The sequence below is a fragment of the Vicia villosa genome, linkage group LG6 (genome assembly GCF_029867415.1).
Source record: "Vicia villosa cultivar HV-30 ecotype Madison, WI linkage group LG6, Vvil1.0, whole genome shotgun sequence".
NCBI lineage: Eukaryota > Viridiplantae > Streptophyta > Magnoliopsida > Fabales > Fabaceae > Vicia > Vicia villosa.
This window is the reverse complement of record NC_081185.1, coordinates 99,457,700-99,468,135: the sequence shown is the minus strand read 5'-3', so window position 1 is coordinate 99,468,135 and position 10,436 is coordinate 99,457,700. Positions and strand designations below refer to the sequence as shown.

At 34.9% G+C, this 10,436-nt stretch overlaps 1 protein-coding gene across 1 annotated transcript; it reads right to left on the bottom strand.

Moving 5' to 3' along the window:
• Positions 1-239: 239 nt before the first annotated feature.
• Positions 240-4,801, bottom strand: LOC131611947 (pyruvate decarboxylase 2-like). Its single transcript, XM_058883771.1, is given in 7 exon segments — positions 240-410; positions 504-692; positions 764-881; positions 975-1,600; positions 1,603-1,633; positions 1,723-1,886; positions 4,271-4,801. Coding segments are annotated over 7 exon segments (1,830 nt in total).
• Positions 4,802-10,436: the final 5,635 nt, after the last annotated feature.

Below are 10,436 nucleotides of genomic sequence, written 5' to 3'. Positions count from 1 at the left end.
TTATTTTTAGACAACATCTCACTTATTTAGGGACAAAAATAACTATTTAGTATTTACTCAAATAATGCTTAAGAATCTTGAACCAGCAAAGTATATTACTAATAAAAAGAATGTGATGCATGCCATATGTCTAAAGTGCCTTAATTTACACAAACAACTAGGCTCAATCACATAAACAAGAAGGCCATCAATAAAATACAATTAGCAGCAATATAGCAACTATAGATTGATTTTGAAGTTTACTGAGAATTTGGGGAACGACTATTGGCAGCAGAGACCCTGGAGCCCCACTCAAGCAACTCTTTGCTAGTGTCATCCTTGTGAATAATCACTTCGATGAAACATAAGCTGTCTCTCTTTGGTCCTGTTGCTGTGGCAATTGCTTCTACTAGCTCCTCTTCACAGAATACCTGAAAATATGAGGGATGCACAAATCAACACTAATATCTATGATCCAGGAAAAATTTGATGAGAATACATCACATCAGTATCAAGAGACTCACCTTAGTAGTCCAACATTTTCCTTCACCATTGTGAATTGCATCAACCAATCCAGTGTAATTCCAGTTCTTGATAATGTTGTATGGCCCATCATGAATTTCAACCTCAATAGTGTATCCGCCATTGTTTATCAGAAAGATGATGGTTTTCTGACCACATCGCAGCATTGTTGATACATCCTGTGCTGTTACCTGCAAAGCATGTTCTAGAATAAACTACATGTTGATTGAAATCATATCTTAATTATTTATGCAAGACAAACCTGAAAGCTTCCATCACCAATGCAAGCAATCACTCGCTTCTCAGGGACTGCTTGTGCATAGCCGAGAGTTGCACCAACGGACCATCCGATCGAACCATATTGCATTTGAAACTCATACCTGTCATCAAGATTTTATCAGCACTATAAAGTATAAACATCAAGAAAAATATTATTGGAAAAATACAACAAATCTCTTTTTTTTCAACCTTACCCACATCCCTCGGGCAATTTCAACTTTTGGCAGTTAAACCAAGAGTCACCTGTCTCAGCAATCACAACTGTTTCACTAGACAACATCTGCTGTATATGTTGGAACATAACATTAACTCTCAAAGGTTCTTTTGGTTCTGACTTCGAAGGTTTCCCATCTGGAATATATATCCTATGGTAATTTTCATAAGCAACATTGTTGTGTTTGAGACGCTTCGCAAGTACCTTAAGGAAATCTTTCATTAACACACATCCAAATGCAGGTCCATTACCAATCACAACCTGGTTGGGATGAACGATAATCGTCTTCTCTTTCTTGAGAAGAAGTGAATACCCAACAGAACTGTAGTCATTGAAAATAGGACCAGCAAACAAGTATGCATCAGCTGATTCCACAATCTCAGAACAAAATGCAGTACTCACAGGACCCCAATAAGTACCAATGAAATGAGGATGGTGCTCCGGAACCATCCCTTTAGCCGATGGCATCATGGCTAGTGCGTAACCACTCGCATCAGCTAGTTCGACAAAGGCCTCAGATGCTTTTGCTACTCTTAGTTTAGGACCACCGACTAGTACTGGTTTCACTGCTTTGTTAAGAAACTCTGCTGCTGCGTCTACAGTCTACTGCTGCTTCCAAACCCCATCTGGTTAGACAATCTGTAAAACATCCAAAGAAAACAAAGAAACTAATTATCTACATTTCCAATAATTGATACCTCCATAAAGAAACTAACAATTCAGCTTACTTGGGAGTGAGTGAAAAAGGGACGGGGTCACGACTGAAAGTTGGGTGAGGAATTGAAGGCAAGTTACAGCTAATGCTTATATAAACAGGTTTGCTTTCTTTAAGGGAAGTTGCTATTGCTGTATCAATCAACTCATGAGCATCTTCCAGGTTATTCACCACTGCCTATCATCACATCAAACAAATCAAAACAATCACTGAAACAAGTTTTGCAACAACTAAGTGCAGAGGTGAACATAAAAGCAATATCCTACTGAAGGTGTACAAGTTAGAACCATAAAATATAGGTAACCATCAACTCAAGTTATGTTGGAACATTAAGCATGTCTTATAATAACAAGTATGGGCAGTGAATTAAAAGAATTCATTAATTGTGAGATTGATAACAAAGGAGATGAATGGATGAAAAAAAATAGAAAATTCATTTCCGGTTTAAAGGAAGCCACACTTTAAACCTCAGGTACAATCATGTGATTTAATCAAACTCATCAATATAAAAGACACTAATGGGGAGATTGTTTCATGAATTTTAGATCTATTCTTAGGAATGTTACTTTAAATTCTTACATTCTCATGTTTGTTTCAAGTATTTATAAATTATACTTTGAAACATTTTATTCCAGAAAGTTTTATTTGTATTTGATTTTTTTTTCTTTTCATTTTCATATAAAAGGGTGGAAATCTTATATTTTCATGGGAATAAGAGATAAGTTCCAATAACTTCTCAAATATATATTTATTTCATTTTTTATTTTATTTTAAAATGTTAAACAAAATATATTTTATAAATATTTTTTAAAATTTATTATATTTACCAAACACAAAAATAAGAATAAAGTTTCTAATAATAATATTTCCTAGAATAATGTTTTCGGAATAGAAGTTTTAGTACTTGAAATAAACACATTAGGATTTGCAAAACAATTGAGTATAAGTTATATGAGTCTTTGAGTGTTTTTTTTTAACTTTCTTTTAATAATTTTTAATTATTATTTTAACAATATTTATTTAAGATTTAAAAAAAAAATCATGTTGACCTTAAATAAAAAGTTAATTCTAATAATTTTTCATGAATCTATTTTTCTCTAACAACAAGGAATTTAAGTGTAGGAGTTCTAGATTTATATGATATTAAACCAACACAAGTAAACTTCATATTTTGTCAAAAAAAATCTTATTTTTAAAGCAGAATTATTTTTTAAAAATTCAAAACAAATGCATCCTGTAACAACTAATTAATAACTAATTAATGAAGAAATTTGTAATTGAATTAAGAGTGAAGATCCATTTTGGTCCCTCACAAATATTACACGAGTCAGATTAGTCTTTCACAATAAAATAGATCCAATTTAATCCCTTATAAAATTTAACCGGATCATATAAGTCCTTCTGTTAATAATTTTTTCAAACCGGTTTTTTCCAAGTTTTAAATCGTGACTGGATTGCCACGTTGGATTTTATTTTATTTTCATTTTTTTATTTTTAATTTTTAATTTCATTTTAAAATAATTATAAATTAATAATATAAAAAAGCCAAAATTGTTTCTTATAAGGAGTTGAACTCAGACCCATGTGGTTACTCGAACCTAAGTCTCTTCAGATTAAATGACAGTCAATTTAATAAAAAAATACAAAATTTGTATTAATATGGTCTCGAACCTAAGTCTCTTCAGATTAAATGACAGTCAATTTAATAAAATAGAAATTGATTTGTCTATTTGTAAATAGAAATTGTTTTGTCTGTTGTTATTGATAGTCACTTTGTTAACCGTAGAAATTGATTTGTCTAGTTGTAAATGATAATCACTTTATTAACAATAAAAATTGATTTATCTAGTTGTAAATGATAGTCACTTTACTAACAATAGAAATTGATTTGTCTTGTTCTAAATAATAGTCACTTTACTAACAATGGAAATTGATTTTTCTAGTTGTAAATGATAGTCACTTTATTAACGATAGAAATTGATTTGTCTAGTTGTAAAGTGAAAATTATTTAACTTGAAGGGACTTGGATTTGAGATCTCATAGATAAAAATTTTGTATAAAATTTGTTAATATTAGTAGAAATCATGAAAATTACTTATTTAAAAATTACTTTATAAGAAATAATTTTGGCTTTTTTGATATTATTCATTGATAACTCTTTAAAATGAAATTAAAAATAAAAATTAATTTAGTATTTAAAAAATAAAAAATAAAAAAATCCAACGTGTCAGTCCAGTCACGGTTTAAAAGTATGAAAAGAACCGGTTTAGAAGTAGGAAAAAACCGATTTGAGAAAAATAATAGCAGAAGGACTAATATGATCCGGTTAAATTTTGTAAGGGATTAAGTTGGGTCAATTTTTTTGTGAAGGACTAATTTGACTCGAGTAATATTTGTGAGGGATCAAAATAGGTCTTCAATCTAATCTTATCTATTATTTTATGGATTCGTCCCTGCTTTTACCAAAATTGAGACTAACTTTTCAACGTTAAAACTTAAAACTACCATCATACAAATACCAAAAGGTAGTAAAAGCCTAAAAGATTATATTAAATACCAACCTGAAAGCAAGTAACGGTTTGAAAACATCTAAACTCTTGGCTAAAATCAGACAACCCAATAGTATGATGAAGAATCCTATTACTTCCATAATCATTAGAATTAGGTCCACCAACAATACAAATAAGCGGCAAATTCTCACTATAAGCTCCAGCTATAGCATTTAGAACACTAAGCCCTCCAACCGTAAACGTAACCACACAAGCTCCTACGCCACGTGATCGAGCGTAACCGTCAGCAGCATACCCCGCATTGAGCTCGTTACAGCAACCGATTAAGTTTAGCCCCGGTTCATTGATGAGGTGGTCGAGAAGCGAAAGGTTGAAGTCGCCGGGAACGGAGAAGACATCGGTGATGCCGATTTGGACTAGTCTTCGTGCTAGGTGGCGGCCGAGAGTAGCATCGTTGAAGGAAATTGATGTTGAAGGGATCGAGGGTTGGATTGTTGTTGCTGTGCTGTTTGTGTTTGGACATGAAAAGAGGTCGTTGCTAGTTGGCTTGCTTGAGTCCAAAGAGCCTAACATTGTGTCCATTTTGTGTGCAGTGTGATGATGAGTTTGGTTTGGTTTAAAAGGGAAACTAAAAAAGAGAACAAATATGAAGTTTTTTTTTTGTTGTTGTTGAGAGGTTTTGACGTTTGAAATGGGAAGAAGCTAAGAGGTGTAGAGTGGAAACTGGAAAGTGGTTAAGACAGGAAGAATGTGGGAGTTATATGCGGTTCCAATTGATGGATGACACATTTTAAAATATTTAATCAGATTTGATACAATTGAATATGATTTTATTTTAATAGATAATGTTAAAGAGCTAAAAAATGTATTACATAATATTATAGCCACACTAACCATAAGACGTGTATAGGCTAATCTGATAAAAATAAGTTTATAATCATAAATGTAATTCAACTATAAAAACACAAGATCAAATAAATAATAGAGTTGTCCTTAGTGTTTTTTTTTTATCAAGAAATAATATTAAACGGAGAACTAAGGGTTCTCCAACCCGATTACAAAGGAGGAGCGAGAAAGCCCGACAAAAAAAAATTACACACCAATTACCCTTACGAAAGAAAGAAAAATGGATCATTACTAAAATCGTAAAAAGAATAATTGGGATGAATAATCTTTCCACAAAAAGACCATTTCCAAATCAAGAACTTGATGTTCCAAACGGTATTGTTAATGCTCCAAGCTTCCTTCCAAAAACGTACATCATTCCTAAGTAACCAAAAGGACCAAACGGTGGCAAGCCACACCACGTCCAATTTACTATCTTTTTGCGAGAACGGAAAAACAAGTGTCACTCCATAAAATGCGGTAAACACTCATTTTCCAAAATTCCCCCTTTACCAATCCAAAAAGCTATGTCATTCCAAATCTTTGTGCCCACCAAACAACCAAAAAAGAAATGATCCCTATCCTCCGTAACATTGCCACACAAAACACATTTATAATTTTCAATGGAGAAAGTCATACCTCTATACACCAAACCATCAACCGTTGGAAGCCTATCTAGAAAAAGTCTCCATCCAAAAGCCTTGATTTTGAACGGAACCTCCAAATTCCACAAAAGACCAAAGACACCATCATGAATGTTAGGTGGTCCGAACGGAATATGGAACTTCAAGTAAAAATTATAACAAGAAGCTACCGAAAATTCCAACAACGGTCCTTCAGTCCAACTAACCGAATCCATACCGTGACTCCACCCGGTAAAAGCTTCCACCCGGCCCTTCGTCTTCATCAATTCCGCTTCTAAAAAATTACCCTCCAAATTTAAGCCAAAATCACCCCAACTCCATGCACCTTCTTTCAAACCCCCATTCCCGCCACCGAAACACCCTTCAAATTAGAGTTTAAATACAAATCCGGGAACTCCTCTTTCAAAGGAATCCCTTCCAACCAAGAAGTTTCCCAAAACGGCGTGTGGAACCCGTTGTGAATATTAAATTTAACCTTTTCCACCATAGGATCCACATGGAAAGAAGAACTAATCTTAACCAAATCTCTCCACCAAAAAGAAGAAAAAGATGAGGAGACACCACGTAAAGAGGAGGGAGAATTACTAACCTTACTATTAATCAACAAAGAGGACGATAAGTCACCGTACCGGGCTTTCAAGACATCAAGCCAAAGAGAACTTCGACCTTGTAATATTCGCCACCTCTACTTGTTAAGAAGAGAAATATTGAATAAAGCTATATCCTTAACACCTAGCCCGCCTTTCTCCATGGGAAGGCATAAGTCTTTCCACCGAACCCAATGGATCTTTCTTTTCTCCTCTAAACCTCCCCAAAGGAATTTACTTTGCAAGCTATTAAATTTCTTCACCACCTTCAACGGTATTTTATGAAAAGACATAGTGAAAATGGAGAGGGAACTAATAACCGACTTCAATAGAGTAATCCTACCTCCTAAATTCAAGTAGCGATTAGTCCAACCTTCCAATCTAGCCTTCGTCTTGATTAAAAGCGGATCCCAAGTAGATTCCAACCTTGGATTGTGCCCAATTGGAATGCCAAGGAATATAAACTTGCTTTCCTCCACTTTACAAGATAAAAAGTGAGACGCCGCTTCCAAAAATTGATAACTAGGATTAATACCAATCAACTTACTCTTGTGATAATTAATCCCATGACCCGATACAAGTTCAAAGGCTCTAAGGACCGCCTTAATCGCCCGAATATGCTTCCAACTTCCATCCCCCACCAATAAAGTGTCATCCGTAAATTGAAGGATGTCCACCCTACCCGTACCTTCGATAACAAAACTTTGGAAGTCACCTAACTCAATAGATTTTCTCACCAAGGCCGTGAGCGCTTCCGCTACCAAAACAAAGAGAAAGGGAGAAAGAGGGTCTCCTTGTCTCAACCCTCTAGACACACCGAATTCTCTCGAAGGGCTCCCATTCACAAGCACCGACATGTCGCTCTTGAACACCAATAATTCCATCCACTTCATCCATCTCCTCCCAAATCCCATCGCTTTGAACATGAAACGAGGAAAAGACCAACTCACCTTGTTGTACGCCTTTTTGAAGTCGACTTTGAAAAGGGTACACTTACTACCCGCCTTCCTCGCGTAGTCAACCACCTCATTGGCTACTATCACCCCATCAAGAAAATGTCTTCCGGGAACAAACGCGGTTTGACAAGAAGAAATAATAGAATTTAGCACCTTTTTAAGTCTCCCCGCCAAAAGTTTAGCCGCCACTTTATAAATACAACCCACCAAGCAAATGGGATATAGTCATCCAAACCCAAAGGATTATGTTTCTTTGGAATAAGAGTCAAAAAAGATGAAGTGATAGCCTTAGACAAAGAACTCCCTCCAAAAAAGTAGTTGAAGAAATTGAAGAAATCTTCTTTAATAAAGAACCAACATCTTTTAAAAAAGAGAAAAGAATACCCGTCCGGACCCGGGCTTTTGTCTCCTCTACAATCCCACACCGCCTCTTTAATCTCATTTTGAAGAAAAGGTCTCTCCAAATACTCCGCCTCTTCCTTACTTAAAGTATTGAACGGAACACCCTCTAAAGAAGATCTAGAAATCTCCGATTCCACAAATTTCTCCTCAAAATGCTTGTAAACCGTCTCCCTAACCTCTTCAACCGTCTCCGCCAATCCTTCCGAAGATAGAATAGGACCTAAATGATTGTTTCTCCTCAAAATGATTTGTCCTTAGTGAAAAATGTTTTGAAAACAATTAAAAATATATTATTTAATTAATAATTAAATAGGATAAAATTAAATGATGCAATTGATTGGTGGTAGGTATACTATCCAACTATTTATAATGAATAGAGAATTTATTCCCAATTTTAAAATCACATGTCTTAGCAATCTCGAGAAAGAGTATAACGTTTTCTCCTAGTCTCTGTTAAGGCTTAGTGAACTTTTCTACTGAGAAGAGTGATCTTGTTCAATCATTACTAGTATTTCCTTGTTTACATCACTATCAGTGTTGATTGGTCAGAGTTTGTTCATGCGGCTTGAGTAGGCATTGCAACAAAACCCGTACACGCGGGTACTCACCCAAACTCGCCTCGAAGTTGACGGGGATAACTCGCTTTGACTGAATTTGGGTTCGGGTCTGGGTTTACCCCGATTTCAAAATATGGAGACGGGACGGGTAATGGGGACACTCGTATCCTCCCCGAACTCACCCCGTTTATTTTATTATATATATTATTATTTATTTTTTATGATTTAGAATATAAAATAAGTGGCCAATATTTTAATATTTTGATTTGTATTTATTATTTAAAATATTGTAAATGTATGTATGAAATTGTTTTGTTTTATTATTTATAATGCAATTTGATTTTGAAAAAATAAATATTTTTATTTAAAAAATTGATTTCACTAAATGGATGGTGGAGGGGATACTCGAACCCAACCCGAACTCGTTTGGGTCAGGTTTAGGTTTTAATTCTTCATCCTCGTTTGAGTTTGGGATGGGGAACAAGATTGTTTAGAGGCTCGGGTTTGGGTTTAACGGAAGTGATAATCGTCCCCGACCGCCTCGTTGTCATCCCTAGGCTTGAGAACTAAGTCCAGCTCTCACCTTGAAGGATTGTCGCTGAATAAGGAAGGAAAAGAGGAAGGTTTTTGCTTTGATATTGAGGATGATGGAAAGTGTAATACGGTGAACTGACTTTTATTATTTTAAAGCAACAATGTTGCGGTGAGCATGAGTCGCCACCGACTTTTATTTTGTCCAATGTTAGGAAAGGTAAAAAGTACAGAAAACGACCCTTTTTAAAAGAAACGGGCTCGGGGGGTAAGTTATGAAAAGGGAAGGTGCAAGCACCCTTTTCATCCGTAGTTATCTACGGGCTCTTAATTTGCTTAGCTCATGTTTGTTTGTTTTGAAAAGAAGCATAAGGGACGTAAGGACTTTAGCGTAAATGCGTAGCCTTCGTCTTTGAAAGAGTTTTTGAAAAGATATTTTTTTTATTGAGCTAGGCAGGTTAAGAGAACTACCCTAATTACTTGGTCCTTTTCTATACTTTTTACGATTCCCAGGATTATCCATACTATATAGAAGTAGGAAACCCTTGTTATATTGGACGTGCGGGTCATCGAAGGGTCATCGTATGGTCGTTGAAGGCAACAAGTAGAGGAACCTTAGCATTCTAGCGGGACTATCATCATTTTCCGAAGGGACTCCGAGGGACAAGATCTTTTACCGTAGGCAACAATCGAGGGTCATCGAGGGACTAAGATCTTTTCTATGATGATATTTTCAAGGGTCATCGTTTGCTAAGATACCTCTACATTCGAGGGACACGACCATATAATCGTAAGGCAACCGAGAGGGGCGTACCCTAAGGGTGAGTGCGTGCAAGTGTGTTGGATTCAATTATATTTTATCTTGTATCTTTTAGTTAGCTAGCGTTTGATTCTGTCTTATCATACACACCCTAGTTAGCATACATCTAACACAATATAAGAATACGGAAATTAAAAGTGCAGGAAAGTAAAGAGGTTCACTATAATATTTACATTTGACCTATATACATTCTAATGCCCAAATAAAAGCAATAAAATAAACAAACACGCGTCATACAAGTGATTTTGAGATGAGAGAAGAAAATCGAGTGATAGTAAAAAATAAATGATGGTTAATTAGCCAATTAAATTAGATTAAAACTACTTGATTAAATCCTAAATAAAAAAACCAATTATTAAGTTATTTAAATAATTAACTAACCTAAATCTATTAAATTAATTAAATTATAAAGAAAATAAACAAGTCATTTTTAAGATTAAGAAAAAAAAAACCTAAAATTTACTAATTATCTTAAGTTATAGTGGTTAATTAATATTTTTTGCGATTTTTAGTTAATTATTAAAAGAAACAAACAAATAACACAAAAATAATAAATAAAACAAAAGAAGCAGGCGTTTGATCCTGTGCGTCACGCTTCTGTACGCCTATGGTGGATCTCCATCTCAGTTCATTGAATCTGCATTTGTTGTAATCAAATGGCCAGGATCTAAAAGTGCATCAAGGGCGTGCAAGGGACAAGGTGTACCTGATCTGGTAGTTACCAGATGTTAAGAAAAATAATAGAAAAATTGGCTAGCGTGAGGATCGAACCCACGCTTTTGTTATTCACAATGCTGCCTTGTTACCAACTCTGCTGCAATCTTAATTCGTTTAA